This window comes from Erpetoichthys calabaricus (genome assembly GCF_900747795.2).
Source record: "Erpetoichthys calabaricus chromosome 1 unlocalized genomic scaffold, fErpCal1.3 SUPER_1_unloc_1, whole genome shotgun sequence".
NCBI classification, from domain to species: domain Eukaryota; kingdom Metazoa; phylum Chordata; class Cladistia; order Polypteriformes; family Polypteridae; genus Erpetoichthys; species Erpetoichthys calabaricus.
In genome coordinates, this window is record NW_026261574.1 from 38,448 (window position 1) to 58,987 (window position 20,540).

Genomic DNA, 20,540 nt, shown 5'->3' on the forward strand with positions numbered 1-20,540 from the left:
CCCTTTATTGTAATCATTTCCTACAAATAGATCAATTATTACAAAAATAGGATTGAAAACAAATCAATCCCCGAGGGAGGTGGGAGGTGAGTAAAATCAGGCAGGTCCTGTTTAACAAAGTTTCTAATATGAAGACAGTGAAATAAATGGTTTGCTGGAAAGTTAGATTTGGAGTGTAATTGTTCATAGGATGCAAAGACGTTGTCTATGTACAGATCTCTAAGTGATTTAATCCTGAATGATTTCCAGATATTAAAAACTGCGCACATTTGAGAGGGTGGAAAAAAGTGGTTGTCATGCAGAGGTGCGACAGATAAAAGGTTCTCTGTGTTAAAATGCTTCCTACATTGGTTTCATATTCTGAGTGAGGGAAGCACAATTGGGTTATTAGTATATTGTTGATAACTTGCATTTATTGGGGCACAAAGCAGGGAATTTAAAGAAATACTGCAGGATTTTATTTCTGTTGCGGACTATTTGTGTCCATGTCCAGGTTTTAATAGTTTGTATGTTTGCTGCCCAGTAATAAAACTGAAAGTTAGGTAGAGCCATTCCCCCTTCTGCCTTAGGTCTGCCTTAGGTCTTTGTAGGGTCGCTTGGATACATGGATGTTTTAAATTCCAAATAAATGTGGCTATGGTTGAATCTCATTGCTTAAAAATTATTTATTGTTGTATATTGGAATGTTTTGAAATAAAAAGAGAAGCTTAAGATGGATCTTAACAATGTTAATTTTTCCAGCTAGAGTGAGATGAAGGGTTGACCATCTATGCAAAGTCTTGCATAATTTTTCCATACAGATGGCGAAATTTTGTTGATAAAGAGCTTATGTTTACTTGTGATGTTTACCCCTAGGTATTTAAACTGATCTGCAATGATGAAAGGGAAGGTGTCCAAACTAATATTGTGTGCTTGAGAATTCACTGGGAAGAGCACACTTTTATTCAAATTAATTCTGAGACCAGAAATCTTTTGAAATTCTATAAGTGCTGTTAGGACTACAGGCACAGTATTTTGTGGGTCTGATACATACAGTACCATATCATCTGCATATAGAGAAATTTTCTGTTTTTTCATAAGCATTTCAACAGTGAACTGCCAGTGGCTCAATGGCGATTGCAAAAAGCAGTGGTGACAAGGGGCATCCTTGTCTGGTACTACGTTCTATTTTAAAGTAGTCTGAGCAAATGTTGTTATTACAAACTGAAGCTTCTGGATTGGTATACAGTAGTTTGATCCATGCACAGATGTTCAGTCCAAACCCAAATTTCTCTAATGTAGTGAAAAAGTAATTCCATTCCACCATATCAAATGCTTTTTCTGCATCCAACAATAATAATATCTCTGGGGTGTTTGACTTTGTGGGTGAATATATTACATTAAACAGGTGTGACGGGCGGCCGGGTCCCATGCCTGGCCAGGACACCCCTTCAAAACTGGATCTGGGGAAGCAGCCATGGGATGCACTCTACGTCCCCCGGAACGCATGGTGGCAGCCCTCCTGGGTTACATCAGGGCCACAGGTGTGGGACTTCAGGACTCAGGCCACCACCCGGAGGAGCTGCACGGCTTAACGAGCCTCTGTGTGCTGGAATGTAGCCACAGCCGGAAGTGCAGCCTAATTAGGCCAATTACCACACGGAGCACTTCCAAGAGGGCTACAAAAAGAGCCTGCAGCCACTACTCAGGGCCAGAGTCGGGTGGAAGATGACAAGGTTGCTTGGGAGGAGTGGTGGTGCCAAAGAGAGAAAAGTGCTTGTTGTACTGGTGTGATTAATGCTGGGACTGTGTATTACCTGTGGGTCACGGGGAAGACGTGTGCCCACAGGGGAAGAAAGTAAATAGTTTATTTTATTGTATACGTGCCTCCGTGTCAATCTGTGTCGGGTCAGGCACTATATAGCGTCAAGCTTACACAGGCATCAAAGATGGGAAGCTAAGTGTCAGCCTTTAATAAATCCAGTTTGATCTTGTGATATTACCAAAGGCAGCTCTTTCTTCATCCTTCTAGCTAGGACTTTGAAGAGTATCTTAACATCAGGGCCTGCTGCTTTCCCACTCTGAAGTGACTTTATAGCATCTAGTAATTCTGATAGCGCCAGAGGTTTATCCAGTTTCTCCACACTAAAAGTATCTATTTGTGGTATCTGTAATGTATCCAGAAATACATTAGATTGTATCTTGTCTTCTTTAAACTCAGTAGAATATAAGGATTTATAGTAGTCTCTAAATGTGTGGGTTTCATATTTTTATGGTCAATGATTTTGTCTCTGTTCGTGTTGGTGATTTCTGGGATTGCATTGCAAACTTCTTGTTTGTGGATTTGTTGAGCTAAGAGCTTATTAGCTTTCTCTCCATGTTCATAGTAATGATGTCTTGATTTAAAAATGAGTTGTTCAGTTTCTTTGGTTCTTTTTCTATGAAGAGCCTCACTTGGACACCTGGCACGTTCTTGATCTATTCTAGTAATTTCATTGATTAGTTCTGAAACCTTCTTGGTTTCCAGTTTTTTTCTGTGGGAAAAATATGAGATAATCTGTCCTCTTAAGAATGCCTTTAGAGTTTCCCAGAGTATTCCTGTAGAGAACTCTGAAGATGTATTTGTCTCTAGAAAAAACTGATTTGTTTGGATATAAATTCTGTATAGTTCTCATCTGCTAATAAAAGTGGGTTAAGCTGCCATCTGTGAGATGAGTATGTGGGGCATAATGATTTTAGCTTCAAGATCAAAGGGGCATGGTCGGAAATAACAATAACGTCGTACTTACAAGATTTAAACGTAAGCAAGGAATTGTTATCTACAAAGAAATAATCAGTTCTTGAGTAGCAATGATGCACTGGTGAGTAGAAGGAATATTTTCTTGAGTTTGGGTTTAGAAATCTCTAGGGGTCTGATAGGTTGTGGTCAGTTACAAACTGTGTAATTGTCTTTGCAGTGTTAGATGTCATCACCCCTGTGACAGGAAACCTATCTAAGTCTGGATTTACTGTAAAACACAATTAAAGTCCCCAGCCATTATAATTTTTTCAGTCTTCACATTAGGAAAGGGTGTAAATACATTTTGCATGAATTCCCTATCATCCACATTTGGTGCATAAACATTTATCAAAATCATTTTACAGTTAAATAAATTGCCAATAACAATCACATATCTCCCTTCAGGATCCAATACTACAACTGATACTACAAATGAGACTGTTCTATGTATGAGAATTCCCACACCTCTAGTTTTCTTTGTAAAGCTGGAATGGAACATTTGGCCAGTCCAGTCTCTGTGCAGCCAGAACTGATCCTTGCTTAATAAGTGGGTCTCCTGTAAAAATACTATGTTAGCGTTTAGACCTGTTAGGTGAGAGCATATTTTCTTTCTCTTTAATTTATGATTCAGGCCTTTAACATTCCAGCTCACAAAGTTAACTGTCCCATCTTGTAGAAGTTGATTCTGAATTTTTGATGTCATTTTGTAGTCTTAACTGAAAGTGAGACAGCTATGACATTAATTTCCAGTTTTCCCAGGAGTTATTGCCATACAGCCTATTTTTTACATTGGTAATTATAATTATAAGGATTTAAAGGATAGATTAGAGATAGGTTGCTCTCTTTCTCTCCTCCCCTAGTCCCCCCACCCCCCATTTTGCCTCCCCACTTGAGGCTGGACCCCACTTCACAAAGTCCCAGTCCTCTGACATACCTAGAGATCGAGCATGTCCAAAACAAAACAAGCCCCCCAGCAGCAGCGTTTGAAGATTAAAATTGAGATATCTATTGCCAAGACAGTCTAAATACTATAAGCATAAAATATAATCTTCAATAGTCTTGAAATAGTAAAATAGTAAACCCAGGGAATGGTTTTAAAAAGTGGCCCTGGATAAGCATAATAAACCCTAATGCAATAATAACAATAAACATGTAGAATTATGGTACCAATATCATTGCAAGTGGATCAGACAGCAGGTAATTCTTGCCATGACAGGATGCGACTCACGATCGTATTTCAAAAAAGTTTCAAGATCAGCTTTCTTAACTCTTTTTCTGCTTCCACCGTAGTGGTGAAGATGTAATGCTTGTCTTGAATATTCACTTTCAGTTTGGCAGGATACAAGAGGCTGTATCTGATATCGGCTTTCCGTAACTGCTTTTTAATGTTGTAAAAAGCAACACGTTTAGCAGTTGTTGAGGGTGAGAAATCTGGGAAAATAAGAATGTGGTTATTTTCAGATATATTCTCTTGTTTCTGTCTGAGAACTGACATTACATTAAATTTAGATTGTAATTTCTCGAAGCGAATGACAAGAGTCCTACGTTTAGAGGTATTTGATTCACATATGCGGTAAGCTGCTGCTATCTCAGTGTTTGATTTAAAGTCCTCTCCAATTATTTTTGAGAATAGTTCAGTTACGAATTTCAGTGGGTTTGGACTTTCATGATTGTCAGGTAGACCTTTAATTCTAATATTATTCCTTCTGCATCCATCTTTCAGAGCAGCAAGTCTGTCTCCGAGTTTTTTGCATTCAGAATTCACAGCTGTAGCTTTTCCATCAGCAGTAAATGCCAGATGTTCGGCTGTTTCAATTCAAGTCATGAATATGTGCTTAACGTCTTCCGGCTGATCGCCAAGTTCTCTCAGTTTAGACGCATTTTCCTGAATGTGCTCCTCAATTTTTTCCAGCATACCTTTAAAGGCTGCATCAGAGTGATTATATACACATTTCTCCAAGTCTTTATTATACTGCCACAGCTCCATCCGCAGCTTCTCGCTTGTCTTGAGCAAACCATTTATTTCTTTCTTTATATCTTTATATATATTCTTTATATCTTTCTGAATGTCTTTCTTGAGCTCATTTACGGCCGTGGCCATTGTAGCGATTATTACCTTCATTTCAGACAACTCGTTTCGGCTTTCGTGCTCCGCAGGTGAAAAGGAAATCCCTGTTGCAGCCAATGCTAACTGCTCACAATGAATAGATGACAGTGTGGACTGCAAGGCCATTTCCAGTTTCAAGTGATCTTCTGGAATCGACAAGCTATTGTGACCTGCATCACTTGCACATTTGCTCCCATTTTCGGTCTCGACTGGAGACGATACAGCGGAGCGGGGTCCTGGGAAGTCTATGCTTTCACCTGCCTGTTCCAGGTAAGCCTCTGAAAGGCCGTACCTTGAACTTGGACTTGATGACTGTCTCTATTGCCAAATTTTCCACTGAGTTTGTGGTGTCTGATGGAGATGTGGCTAACCACGTTGCGAGTTTGGACGTTCTGGGGTCACAATCAATAGGAGCTGACAGGGACCCTAAACGCTGTGGCAAAAGCAAAGGTGGGGGACTAGTAGTATTTATTAATATCAGATGGTGTAACCCAGGGCATGTAACAGTTAAGGAAACAATCTGCTGTTGGAACATTGAACTGTAAGCGGTGAGTGTCCATCAATGCTACATGCCCAGGGAGTTTTCTCATGCTATCATAGTCATTGTTTATGTCGTCCACCATGTAACATCTTACTCTTAATCACCATGAGACTTCAGACGCAACACCCTGAATCTTTCATTGCCATTTCTTGTGAGTTCAATCATACTACACTGGACTCAACTCTGACTTCCTTCTTTCAGTATGTTGATTGTCCCACCAGAAAGAACAGGACAATTGACCTTCTGTATGCAAACGTGAGGGATGTTTAACAAGTGACTCCCCTCCCCCGATGGGTAAATCTGACCCCAATCTGATGTACCTACAGCCTCAGTACAAGCCTCAGATTCAAAGACAACCCACAACTAAACGCTCCTTCAGGAAATGGTCTCCTGAAGGTGAAAATGCTCATACGGATTGTGTTGAGTCAACTGACTGGAGTGTTCTGCAGGAACCACATGGAGAGGATATTGAGGGGATTACAAACTGAGTGACAGAGTATCTGAACTTCTGTATGGGTGACACTATTACTCCTGTTAAAACTATAAGATGCTTAGCTAATAATAAGCCCTGGATTACCAGTGATGTTAAGGGCTTTCTTACAAGAAGAAAAGAGCTTTCAAAAACAAGGAGCAGGCAGAGCTGAGGAGTGTACAGAAGGAACTTAAGGTTCAACTAATGGAGGCTAAGTAGAAGACAGGAAGAAGAAAGAGCATAACCTGCAGCAAAATAACATCAGGGCGTTAAGGGATGGTGTGACGACCATCTCAGTTTTTAAGCAAAGAAGCAGCTGTACAGCAGGGGACCATGTGGAGCTACTCACCCACCCCACCCCAAAGATGCCAGTATAGATCATATAGCCCTCTCCCCCTACCAGCATGGCAGCACATCAGAATGTGCCAACAGCCCCTCTGCTTCTCCTCCCCCTGTTTCTCATACCATCAGTGCTGATGAGGTTAGAGGAGAACTGAGAAGGCTGTGCCCCAGAAAGACAGCTGGCCCAGATAAGATGTGCCCAAGACTTCTTAGGGCCTGTGCTGCTGAACTGGCAGAACCCTTTCAGCGGATCTTCAGCCTGAGCCTGTGACTGGGGAGGGTCTCAACACTGTGGAAAAACTCATGTCTCATCCTGATTCCCAAGAAAGTGAGATCCAGTAAACTCAATAACTTCAAGCCTGTGGCCTTAACATCCCATATCATGAAGACCCTGGAGTGACTATTTCTTTATCTCCTCAGACCACAGGTGATTCACACACTAGACCCCCCGCAGTTTGCCTATCAAGAGAAGGTGGGTGTGGATGATGCCATTCTCTACCTTCTCCACAGGACCCACTAGCATCTGGACAAAGGATGCAGTGCTGTGAGAGTCATGTTCTTTGACTTTTCCTACAAGCTGTCCAGTATTGGACTGGACTCACAACTGGTGAACTGGATTACAGATTACCTCACTGGTAGATCTTAGTTTGTCAGAACTGAGAACTGCACAGACTGTAATAAGTAGAAAAGGAGCTCCACGGGTGATTGTTCTTTCCCCTTTCCTCTTCACCCTGAACATATGGGACTTTAGTTACAACTCAGAGATGTGCCACATACAGAAGTTCTCAGATGACACTGCTATCGTGGGATGTGTCAGGGGTGAACAGGAGAATGAGTACAGGGATCTGGTAAATTACTTTGTGGGATGGTGTTGGTCAAACCAACTGCTGTTGAAAACTTTCAAAACTAAGGAGATGGTTGTGGACTACTGTAGGTCTAGACCACCACTGAGACCTGTCTGCATTAAAGGGGTTGATGTGGAGTGGGTGAAGACCTACAGTATATATACCTTAGAGTGCAGTTGGATGACTGGCTGGACTGGTCAGAGGACACAAAGGCTCTGTGCAGGAAGGGGCAAAGCTGGCTCTGTTTTTTGAGGAGGCTGAGCTCCTTTAACATACGAATGTAAGAAACTCATACAGTTGCTCTATCAGTCAGTGGTTGCCAGTACTCTCTTTTACGCTGTGGCGTGTAGTTAGCTTGAAGAAGAGAGATGCTGAGCGTATTGACAAGCTGATCAGGTGAGCAGGGTCTGTGGTTGGCATGGAATAGGACTCTGGTGATGGTGGTAGAAAGGAGGACACTATGCAAGCTGCTATCTGTTATGGACAATGAACATCACCCACTATACACCACCATAATTAATTAGAGGAGTTTGTTTAGTGTTTGGCAGCTATCACAGGACTGCCATATGGACAGATAGAAGATATTTTTTGTCCTCAGAGCCATTAAACTCTTTAACTCTTCCTAACCGGCGTGGGACAGTGGTTTAGTTCTGGGCCTGATACTCCTTCTCTCCTCCTAAGCTGTATTGACTGTATTAGCTGTGCACCACATCTGATATCTCACTACCTGCTCAATACTGTATAACATTTTGGTTTTTTTCATTTGTTATGGGTCACTTTAAACATGTCATCCTATCAGCATATGTCATGTCACTTTGTTTTATTTTACTTTAATGTTAAGTTACTTTAGTATTTGTCACTTTAATATCAGATGCCACTTGTCACTTTGGTAGTAGTCATTATTTGCACAATTCTCACTGCACTGACATTACTGTGTGCACCATCTACATTACCTGAGTTGGACTGTAAGATTACAAACCCAGTGTACTGTGATTGTGTTATTTATACAGCATTTGTTATTTGTTTAGTGTGTAAGTGAATGTCTGTATTTAACTTGGTATAACTCTTGGCTGCTATGGGTACTTGAAATTCCATTGGGATCAATTAAATATCTATCTATCTATCTATCTATCTATCTATCTATCTATCTATCTATCTATCTATCTATCTATCTATCTATCTATCTATCTATCTATCTATCTATCTATCTATCTATCTATCTATCTATCTATCTATCTAAGACTAGTTGGCAAAGTGCTTAGTAATCTGATTTAAAAACAAAAAAAAGTGTTCAAACAAAAATAAAGAGCACTGCCTCTTCAAGAAGTTAATAAATAAATAAATAAAGATAAATAAATAAATATTCCCAGATACAAACAGTGTTCTTTGGTGGAGATTAAAATCACAGTAAGCAGTCAATAAAAAATCCATAAATAAAATGAGGGAACAATCACTGGAGGATCAGTCCATTAAAAACAACAAGAGCTTTCTCTAAAGCTGACATCTCCTTTGCTTACCATTTAAGTTCTCCTCAGCAAGAAGAGAGACCACCAGCAAGGGCAGTCATCCTTCAGATTGGCTTTTGCCTTAGCAGGTCACCACTGAAGACCTCAAACTCTGCTTGTGTTCCCAACAACATCCCATGGCCTTCTGTAGGGTACCTTGTGAGTTGTTCTCCTTTCTCCTGACGCTATTCCTCAGCATTCAGCAGAAGCCCACTCAGTGCTGTTAGGCACACAATAGGTTTTGACCTTGCCTCTTGAGTGCTGTGCGCTCACTCTTCTCAGGGCCACATCTTGACTTCTGCTCCACTCCTTCAGCTCAGCCAAGATTCTACATTTACTTTATTTCGCATTTAACCTCCGTTTCCATCTTTTGATTTTTCTCATTTTAAACTCACTGGGGTGCAGGTGTCTAATTCCACACCCCAGAACACTAATGAGGCACTGGCTGAACCACACGTGTCTGCAGGTGTAAAGTGCGCTCCGCCAATTCACCACCAACACTCCAGGGCTGCTCTGCTCCCCCACACGACCACATCCACCTACGCCCCTCTGAGTCCACCATTTTAATTTAAAACCTGCACACAACCACTGACCCCTGACATGTGTCACCACACAGCTTTGTATTTAGTAGTAAAGAGAATCACGCAGTGACCAGAGTGACCAGTGGAGCACAGGACTAGTGTGACAGGTGTCCTTAGAGACGTCAAGTTATTCACATCTCCAGTCGACTGTTTGATTGTCTGCTGGCATTGAGGAAGACCCTGACTGACTGAACTGACAAAAGAAGGATTTGTGAGGCAGAGGGTTTGGACCTGTGATGACATCAGTGAAGAACATGTGTGTGTAAAAATATCAAAAAGGCGCTATATACTGGATTATTGAGAAAGTCATGTGACAGCCTACACTGATCATGTGGTGAGATTCTTGTTTTAATGTCCCACAAGAGACACAAGTGTGAGTTACAAACACAAGAGGGCGCCACTCCTCACACTAGAGTATTTCACTGACACGCCCACTGAGGTCACCTTCCCAGAATCCTCTTAGTGTCTCTGACGTCTACTGCACATGATGTGTGTGTCCACCTGTCGGTCACTAAGCCCACTGACAGATATATGTCGATGTCCTGTGTAGACCTGGGGGTCATGTCTTGTAGAATGATGTCGGCCTGTTCAGTCCACTTGGCTATAATGGCGGTCACTTCCTGTGTCTCCCACCTTACTGTCCACACTGCCTTCAGTCCTATTCCTCTCCTCCCTGTGACCTTCTCTTTCTGTGTATGGCTGGCTGGTCATTTCTACTGCTGCTGTCCACCTTTCCTCCTGTTCCTCTGCCTTGTCCTCCTCTTTTATTCGTCCTTTTCTTCTCTCTGTTCATCTCCTTCTCTTGTCTCTTCTTATCTTTGCTCTTCTATTCTCCTTGTCCTTATCTGTCACTCCAGTCCAGCTCTAGCTGTCCACTCCTCTTTGTCTTCTGTCACTTTAGTCGTCTCTTCTCCTCACACTGACTGTGTTTCTCCTCCTTATTCTATTTTTGTGATTTTTACAAACTTTAGTGAGGACATCAGAGGAGTGAAAGGGGAGAAGTGACAATGGAGGACAGGAACAAGTACGAGATTAAAATAAAGAATGGACAGCGTGGGCTTGTGGGACACAAAATAAAACAACAGTCTGGACAGAGAGGATGAGGAGAGTGACCAGTGTGGTGGAGGGGCTCAGGGTCACAATGCTGTCTTTATGAATTGAATTATTAAAGGAAATCTGCAGTTGTGTCACCTCACGTCCATCTGTCTGTCCATAAGGGACACTGCAGTCTGTCCTGATTAAACACAGCGTTTGTGTTGTGGGAGTGGAAAAGTCAGAGTGATAATGTGACAAGAAATAAAATTCATGACACACACATGCACAAACACACACACACACACACACACACACACAGACACACAGACACACACACACACACTTGTTGTTCACTTACTTCAGTTTCTCTAATTTGCAGTTTTCACTCCTCAGCCCCTCACACAGCTGATCCACTCCTGAATCCTCCATTTTGTTGTTTTCTCTCAGGTTCAGTTCAGTCAGTCGTGAGTGTGGAGAAGAAAGAGCTGAGCAGAGAGCTGAGCAACATCTGGAGGTGAGACAACATTTAGACAGGCTGTGGAGAAGAAGAGAGAGAAGTGAGGACATGAGGAGACACAGACAGACAGACAGACAGAAGGACAAACAACACAAATGTTCAATGGCCACTTGTATTCTGACTTTTCACTGAAGTGCAGTGTGAACACGAGACCAATGCCATTCTTATAAAGTAAGGCGCTATATACCTGACAGGGTCTCCTGCCTTCACGCTGGACTGACTGGTGCCAAGTCATTCAGACTGACATGTGGACATCAACACTGGATAAGAACATCACAGACATGAGACTGAGGAATAAAGGAATATATATGTCACTGAAGTGTTATGGAGTCTCCACTTTTATTTGTTTTTATTATTTTGGTGATACTTTTTCACTTTACTTGCTGTCATCCAGATGCATCTTCTACTCACCTGAGTGATTCAGTACAGTCAATTATAAATAGAAAATAGGAGACACTGAGCTACAGGAAGAGACCTCTGAAAAGCATTTAGGGGTTTATGTTGACACAACATTTTAATTGACGAAGTAATGTACAGGAGCAATTTAAAACATAATATAAAATGTTAGGTTATACCATAAAAACTGTTGAATTTAAGTCAAGGGACACACTGACTGTCTCTCTTATGCACCTGCAGCTCTGAGAAGAAACCAAATGAGGGGAACTGACTCAGCTGCAGTGCCCAGAGCTGCCCCTGTCCTTCTGGGTGGGACTCTTGAAAAGCTGCTGACCACCAGAGTATGGAGTCTGCTGTTGGACCTGGAAACTCGACATGAAGCAAGCGCCATCGTGTTCACACAACTGCAAAGAAAATTTGTCTATTGGGTTGAAAAGGTGTGTTTGTTGAGGCCATCGCGTCCACTTTTGTTTTGTTTCATTTGACTTCATTAAAGGGGGACACCCAGTTGGTGCCCCGACATTACAAAGCAACTTGTGCAGGTCTGTCCTCCAGTCACCATATCAGCAGACCAATATTGTTTGTTTGGATTATGTGTATTGTCCTTAATTTGGCGGCACGGTGGAGCAGTGGGTAGTGCTGCTGCCTCGCAGTTGGGAGACCTGGGGACCTGGGTTCGCTTCCTGGGTCCTCCCTGCGTGGAGTTTGCATGTTGTCTGTGTGGGTTTCCTCCGGGCGCTCCGGTTTCCTCCCACAGTCCAAAGACATGCAGGTTAGGTGGATTGGCGATTCTAAATTGGCCCTAGTGTGTGTGGGTGTGTTTGTGTGTGTCCTGCGGTGGGTTGGCACCCTGCCCGGGATTGGTTCCTGCCTTGTGCCCTGTGTTGGCTGGGATTGGCTCCAGCAGACCCCCGTGACCCTGTGTTCGGATTCAGCGGGTTGGATAATGGATGGGTGTCCTTAATTATGTCCATTATATATGTTTACCATTACATTTATCTATCACTTTATAGAAAGTTTAATATAACTTTACTTTTTACCTATTTTTAATTTTCTTCATTATCAGGTTAAAAGTAGTTTCTGTCTTTTTGTTTATTATTTCTTTATATTTCTATGTATTTCACTTTGCCTATTAATTTCTATTATATATACAGGTGGAACTACTACGAAAATAAAGAAGTTTAAGCTTCGGGGCTCAGATGGGACTTTAGTCTATGATGCTTAAAACGTTTGGGTGTCTATTGTATGATAAGGGGCTTTAAAACATTATAATAATAATTAAATAGTGGCATTCAACTGCAGCAGGCTGGTGCCCTGCCCGGGGTTTGTTTCCTGCCTTGCGCCCTGTGTTGGCTGGGATTGGCTCCAGCAGAACCCTGTGACCCTATGTTTGGATATAGCAGGTTGGATGATGGATGGATGGATGGATGGATGGATGGATGGATGGATTTTAAAATTAAAATTAATCTTGTTGCTGCTTGCAAAGTGTCCACCATAATAGGGCACCAAAAATCTATCTATCTATCTATCTATCTATCTATCTATCTATCTATCTATCTATCTATCTATCTATCTATCTATCTATCTATCTATCTATCTATCTATCTAATAATGCATTTTATTTATAGGGCACTTTACAGTAGCAGTAAATCTCAAAGTGCAAACATAAAAAGTTTAAACAAAAGCAAAGCAAGATAAAAACAGAGATAAACAACAATAATTATAGCGTTCTTGTTAATAAGCTTTCCTAAATAGAAATGTCTTTAGCTGTTTTTTAAAACAGCCCACAATCTGCTGTGTTCTCAGGCTCTCTGGTAGAACATTCCAGAGCCGTGGAGTAGCGGCTGCAAAGGCTCAGTCACCCATTGTACGAAGTTTGGTCACAGGGGTGGCAAAGGTGGTAGGTATTTGTAAAACGGAGGTTTCTTGTAGTAGATTGTAGTATTGGGAGTTCCTCGAGATATTGTGTAGCATTTTCATGAATACACTGGTGAGTAAACAAACAGAGTTTGTATTCGATACGGAGGTGGATAGGGAGCCAATGAAGTGACCGAAGGATTGGTGAAATGTGTTCATATTTCCGCACCCTCATCAGGATTCTTGCAGCACTATTTTGAATTTGTTGGAGCTTTTGAAGGCTCTTGTTGGGTATCCCAATGAGGAGTGCATTACAATAGTCCAGCCTGGAGGAGACAAAGGCATGAACCAGCTTTTCAGCATCACAGAGGGAAAGGTAGGGACAGAGTTTGGCTATATTTCAGAGACAAAGGTGATGGAAATGTGTATCAAATGACAGATGGGAGTCTAACTTGACACCCAGATTTGTAACAGAAGGACAGAGGGTAATGGTACGGTCAGAAAAGGAAATAAAATTTACAGAGGAACGAAGTTGATGGGGGGTGCCAATTAAAAGAGCTTCAGTTTTGGTGCTGTTCAGCTTGAGGATGTTCTTGGACATCCAGACCTCAATCTCATCCAAGCAAGAAGAAAGAGTTGATGGAGGTGTAAGAGAAGTTGAATCCAGTCTCACATACTGTAGAGCTGCTTATCATCGGCATTGCAATGGAATGAAACTCCATGCTTGTGGATGATGTGACCCAGGGGTAGCATGTAGATATTAAAGAGGGTTGGCCCAAGGACTGATACTTGTGGGACTCCACAAGTGACAGTGCAGGTATGAGATTTAGCATCTCCCAAGGCCACATACTCAGCCCTATCTGTAAGATAGGACTCAAACCACTCTAAAGCAATGCCAGAAAGTCCATTTATATAGTGAAGATGATGAAGGAGAATATTATGATCTACCGTATCGAATGCAGCTGTGAGGTCCAGGAGGATAAGGAGTGATGGAGAGCCCTGGTCAGCAGCCATCAGGAGGTCATTGGTGACTCTGACCAGGGCTGTCTCTCATTTAATATTTTCACATATCATTACTGTAATTCCCCTTGTGTTATATTCAATCATCTCTATTGCTAAATATCCCCTGGGGACAAGCAAAGTTCTATCTATCTATCTATCTATCTATCTATCTATCTATCTATCTATCTATCTATCTATCTATCTATCTATCTATCTATCTATCTATCTATCTATCTATCTATCTATCTATCTAAAGATATAGTGAAATTCATTTGTGATGTCTAAAAATGTATTTTAGGTGTTTCAAATAAAAGTGAATTTCAAGATATCTTAAATGCTTTTTAATATATTAATTATATTTTGAGATATCGTAAAATAACTTCCCATATGGCAAGCCAAATTAACATTTCAGGATATCTGGAAGTGCATTTAAAATATCTCATAATGAATTAAAGATACTGTATCTGAAAATGCATCTATTTCAAGATATCTCAAATACAATTTGAGATAGCTTTAAAAAGACATTAACTTACAGTATTCTGAGGTATCAGAAGAGCATTTTCAACTATCTACAATACAATTAAAGATATGTGAAATACATTTCCAGATATTTCAAATCATCTTCCTGTCCATTTTCAGATACCTCAAATACATTACAAGATATTGTATAATAGACAGGATGTCACTTTGAAAGAATAGACAATTTTACAGAAAGTGACTTTGGGATATCTTGAAATGCATACATGGTCAATTTAAGATCAATGAAAATGCATGTAAGGTTTCTTGAAATGCATTGAAATATGTCAAATATTAAGGAACTTATTTTAAGTTATCTCAAAATGAGTTTCAGATATCTTAAAAAGTAAATTGTGTTTTAAAATATATAAATTCATTTTGAAATATCTCTAAATGTTAATTTGGCTTGCCATACAACTAAGCAGTCTTTGAGTACAAAGCAATTACTGTCTCCTATCCAATTAACATTAACAGTGTTGTTATTTATCATCCTCCAGCAGCCCTCTTTTAAACACCAGGGACCTGAACATCCACCTGGTCAGTCCTCCTGCTGCAGACTTTCTCACTCTTCTTTCTCCCTACATCAAAACACACCAACTCAAAAGGCCATCAATCTGCTCAACGTTGTTCTGTCACACAACTTCACTCCCACAAATGCCCCTATCACTCCCTTACACACTTCTGACTACTATTTCAATTCAGATTTCTCTGCTTCATCTCTCTTTTACTCTTCTACAACCCCCACTATATATCATCACAATAATTACAATTACAATATCCTTTTCTTCATGACTTAATGGATAGGAAATGTCATGAAAGTGCAGTCACATGGTGTCACTTTGTCCTGAGTCACCCCTAATGTGGTGTAGTAGAAGTGAACAGCAGCTTTGTAAATGTCTGGTGGTCTTTTTTATCTGCTATTGGCTGGTCCAGGTGGTATGTCAGGCAGGTTGAGCAACTTTACATTTTCTTCTTGTTGTGGGTTACTAGTTGTCACTTGTCATATAGCCACGTGCACAGAACTGTCCCAAGCTTGTCTCAGATCTTTCTCTGTCCTCCCTGCTTTTTTTCTTCAAGCTGTGCTCAGCCTTTTTCTAGTACTCCCAGTTCTTTGTCTCGGCCAGGCTTGAACCCAAGTTTGTCCTTGTTGTTCTTAGCAGTTGTTTTGTGCTAATGCCTATGTGTGTATAAAAATATCAAAAAGGCGCTATATACTGGATTATTGAGAAAGTCATGTGACAGCCTACACTGATCATGTGGTGAGATTCTTGTTTTAATGTCCCACAAGAGACACAAGTGTGAGTTACAAACACAAGAGGGCGCCACTCCTCACACTGGAGTATCTCACTGAGATGCCCACTGAGGTCACCTTCCCAGAATTCTCTCAGTGTCTCTGACGTCTACTGCACATGATGTGTGTGTCCACCTGTCGGTCACTAAGCCCACTGACAGATATATGTCGATGTCCTGTGTAGACCTGGGGGTCATGTCTTGTAGAATGATGTCGGCCTGTTCAGTCCACTTGGCTATAATGGCGGTCACTTCCTGTGTCTCCCACCTTACTGACCACACTGCCTTCAGTCCTAATCCTCTCTTCCCTGTGACCTTCTCTTTCTGTGTATGGCTGGCTGGTCATTTCTCCTGCTGCTATCCACCTTTCCTCCTGTTCCTCTGTCTGTTCTCCTCTCTCTCCTTCTCCTTATCCTCTGCCTTGTCCTCCTCTTTTATTTGTCCTTTTCTTCATTCTGTTCATCTCCTTCTCTTGTCTCTCCTTATCTTTGCTATTCTATTCTTCTTGTCCTTATCTGTCACTTCAGTCCAGCTCTAGCTGTCCAGTCCTCTTTGTCTTCTGTCACTTTAGTTGGCTCTTCTTTTCACACTGACTGTGTTTCTCCTCCTTATTCTATTTTAGTGACTTTTAATAAACTTTATTGGGGACATCAGAGGAGTGTAAGGGGGAAAGTGACAATGGAGGACAGGAACAAGTACAAGATTAAAATAAAGAATGGACAGCGTGGGCTTGTGGGACAAGAAATAAAACAACAGTCTGGATAGAGAGGATGAGGAGAGTGACCAGTGTGGTGGAGGGGCTCAGGGTCACAATGCTGTCTTTATGAATTGAATTATTAAAGGAAATCTGCAGTTGTGTCACCTCACGTCCATCTGTCTGTCCATAAGGGACACTGCAGTCTGTCCTGATTAAACACAGCGTTTGTGTTGTGAGAGTGGAAAAGTCAGAGCCATAATGTGAGAAGAAATAAAATTCATGAGACACACACTTAAACACACACACACACACACACACACACACACACACACACACACACACACACACACACACACACACACACACACACACACACACACACACACACACTTGTTGTTCACTTACTTCAGTTTCTCTAATTTGCAGTTTTCACTCCTCAGCACCTCACACAGCTGTTCCACTCCTGAATCCTCCATGTCCTTGTTCTTGCTCAGGTTCAGTTCAGTAAGTCGTGAGTGTGGAGCACAAAGAGCTGAGGAGAGAGCTGAGCAACATCTGGAGGTGAGACCACAACTAGACAGGCTGTGGAGAAGAAGAGAGAGAAGTGAGGACATGAGGAGAGACAAACAGACAGAAGGACAAACAACACAAAGGTTCAATGGCCACTTGTATTCTGACTTTTCACTGAAGTGCAGTGTGAACACGAGACCACTGACATTCTTATAAAGTAAGGCACTATATACCTGACAGGGTCTCCTGCCTTCACGCTGGACTGACTGTTGCCAAGTCGTTCAGACTGACATGTGGACATCAACACTGGATAAGAACGTCACAGACATGAGACTGATGGCGTCCTGCACTCAGGTGACCAGATGGACTTGTCACAGGTGACCATGGGGTGAGGAGGACAAACTGGAATTCTGGTCTGTCATTTACCACTCAGGACTGGCAGCTCTAGTGGTGACCAGCAGCAGGTCTGTTTGTCTCCGTCTTTGTTGAAGTTTTTTTATTTGTTGTTATTAATTTTTAATCATGGGTTCATTTTCTGAACAGAAATAAAAGGATATATGTGTCACTGAAGAGTTATGGAGTCTCTGCTTTTATTTGTTTTTATTTTTTTGGTGATACTTTTTCACTTTTCTTGCTGTCGTCCCGATGTGTCTTGTATTTACCTGAGTGATTCAGTACAGCTAGGATTGTCTACTGTGATGGTACCTGCCAAGTGCAGACACAGACCGGAGCTCCTTCCAGAACTTTCCTCTTTGAAGAGACAGGATGAGTCTGGTGAAGGTGAGAAGCGGAGGACACTGAAATGGGGCAGATGTGGAGGGGCTTGTTTGAGGTATCAGGTAACCCAACACATTCCACTTGGACTGTAATAATGGCGACTGTGCAGTCCTTACGTAATCAACTTGATGAATTCCAAACTAAAGGTTGCGTTCAGACAGAATACAGAGAAGCCTGCATTATGAGACATGTCTCTCTGAGTCCACCAGTGTCACAGAGCTCATCATTGAGACATCATCATCACAGGTAAAGGGCCCGGTGGCATCTGCCCATCTGTATATAAATGGGGGTCTCAATCAGTAAACAGTCAGAAAAGCAGTGAGCTCTGTGGACATTGAGCTGCTCAGCGTGTCACTCAAACCACTCTACTCATCCAGAGAATTTCCACAAATATTTGTCACCATTGTTTGTATTCATCCTAAGGCTCACCCATCGATGCCAACAGAGACGATTATCACAGCTTTAGTCGACACGCTGAAAGTGAATACTCAGACCAAATCATCAGAAGCCTAACCTTTGTCACCAGGCCTTAAACAAAGGCACCAAAAGCACAAACACATTTTCTGATTTGCACTTTGTTTGTAATTCTGCAGCACTCTTGTGAAATACTCCACACTATTTCTTACATTCAGCTCTTTCTGTAGGAATTTAAAAGTCCAATACTGATTCTCTGTGCAAGAAAGGACAGAGCCGCCTGTACTTCCTTAGAAGACTGGCATCCTTCAACATCTGCAGTAAGATGCTGCAGATGTTCTATCAGATGATTGTGGCGAGTGCCCTCTTCTACGCAGTGGTGTTCTGGGGAGGCAGCATTAAGAAGAAGGATGCCTCACGCCTGGACAAACTGGTGAGGAAGGCAGGCTCTATTGTTGGCATAGAACTGGACGGTTTGACATCCGTAGCAGAGCAACAGGTACTCAGCAGGCTCCTATCAATTATGGAGAATCCACTACATCCATTAAACAGTGTCATCTCCAGACAGAGGAGCAGTTTCAGTGACAGACTGCTGTCACTGTCCTGCTCCACTGACAGACTGAGAAGATCATTCCTCCCCCAAACTATGCGACTCTTCAATTCCACCAGAGGGGGTAAACGTTGAACATTATTCAAGTTATTGTCTGTTTTGTTTTTTTTTTACCTGCATTTTTTATTACTCTTTAATTTAATATTTTTTGCTGCTGGAGTATGTGAATTTCCCCCTGGGATTAATAAAGTATCTATCTATCTATCTATCTATCTATCTATCTATCTATCTATCTATCTATCTATCTATCTATCTATCTATCTATCTATCTATCTATCTATCTATCTATCTATCTATCTATCTATCTATCTATCTATCTATCTATCTATCTATCTATCTATCTATCTAAGACAGTGAAGCTCTGGAGTGAAGATTCAATCCAAAGTCTCCAAGGCTGCTTTCATTGTCCACACAGATCTTTTTGTATGGCAAGTCAAATTAACATTGAGACATATTTCATAATGAATTTCAGATATCTTAAAATATAATTTACTTTTTAAGATATCTGAAACTCTGGGCTGGTGCCCTGCCCGGGGTTTGTTTCCTGCCTTTTGCCCTGTGTCGGCTGGGATTGGCTCCAGCAGACCCCTGTGACCCTGAGTTAGGATATAGCGGGTTGGATAATGGATGGATGAATGGATGGATATCTGAAACTCAGTTTAAGATATCTTAGAAAAGACAGGAAGTCCCATTAAAAGAACAGTAAATTTTGCAGGAAGTGATTTCAAGATATCAGAAAATGTATACACAGGAAGTTACTTTAAGATATCTAAATATGTATTTTAAGACATTTTGAAATGTATTTGAAGATATCTCTAAATGTTAATTTGGCTTTCTATATGAAAATTCAAAATTCATTTGGGATATCTTGAAAGCATTTGAGATGTCTCAAAATGGACTGCAGATATCATAAAATGTTGAGGAACTTATTTTAAGATATCCCAAAATGAGTTTCAAATATCTTAAAAAATAAACTGCATTTTAATATATCTAGATTCATTCTGAGTTTTCTCTAAATGTTCATTTGACTTGCCATATAACTACACAGTCATTGAGTACAAGCCAACTACTGTCTCCCATCCTATTAACATTAACAGTATTGTTATTTATCACCCTCCAGTTTTGCTCAAGAAGGTCCTCGATGAGCTGGATGGAGTGCTCTCTTCCCTCCCAGATCACAGCAGCCCACTTCTAAACATCAGGGACCTGAACATCCACCTGGTCAGTCCTCCTGCTGCAGACTTTCTTGCTCTTCTTTCCTCATTCGACATAACACACCAACTCACCATTCAAAAGGCCGACAATCTCCTTGACAATGATGTTTCACACAACTGCACTCCTACAAAGGCAACTGTCACTCCTCCACACACGTCTCACCACTTCTTCATTCAATTCTCTCTGTTTCTTACCTCTTCTATAACACCCACTGTATCCTTCTGCCATCTCAATTGCTCCTTCTCTCCCACCAGCTACTCTTCCCTGGTCTCCTCTTCTCTCTCTCCTCCTGACCATTTCTCCACTCTCAATACCAATATTGCCACAGACACCCTATGCTTAACTCTGCCCTCCTGTCTTGACAATGTCTGTCCTCTCTTTTCTAGGCCTGCATGTGGAAGACCCTCCTGCCCCTGGCTTTATGAAGTACTTCAGAGTCAAAACACTGAGCTTAGAACAGCTGATAGGAAATGGAGGAAGTCAAAGGCTCAGGCATACCTGGTTAAGTATAATCCCTTCTATCATCCTTCGCTTCTGCCACCACCAATGCTAA

General features: G+C 41.4%; 1 protein-coding gene across 7 annotated transcripts in view; it reads right to left on the bottom strand.

Annotated features, from left to right (window-relative positions):
• LOC127526323 (NACHT, LRR and PYD domains-containing protein 3-like) overlaps window positions 1-20,540 on the bottom strand; it is a 61,279-nt gene that overhangs the window by 24,878 nt on the left and 15,861 nt on the right. For 3 of the 7 annotated variants that reach the window (XM_051921602.1, XM_051921601.1, XM_051921600.1), the window contains exons 3-4: window positions 16,867-17,043; window positions 10,545-10,721 (exon numbers count right to left, since the gene is read on the bottom strand). The exons of 1 other annotated variant lie outside the window; for it this stretch is intronic. In XM_051921602.1, the coding sequence (XP_051777562.1) occupies window positions 10,545-10,721; window positions 16,867-17,043 (354 nt within the window). The remainder of the gene's footprint in view (window positions 1-10,544; window positions 10,722-16,866; window positions 17,044-20,540) is intronic. 3 more of the 7 variants (XM_051921605.1, XM_051921604.1, XM_051921603.1) reach the window with 2 other exon arrangements.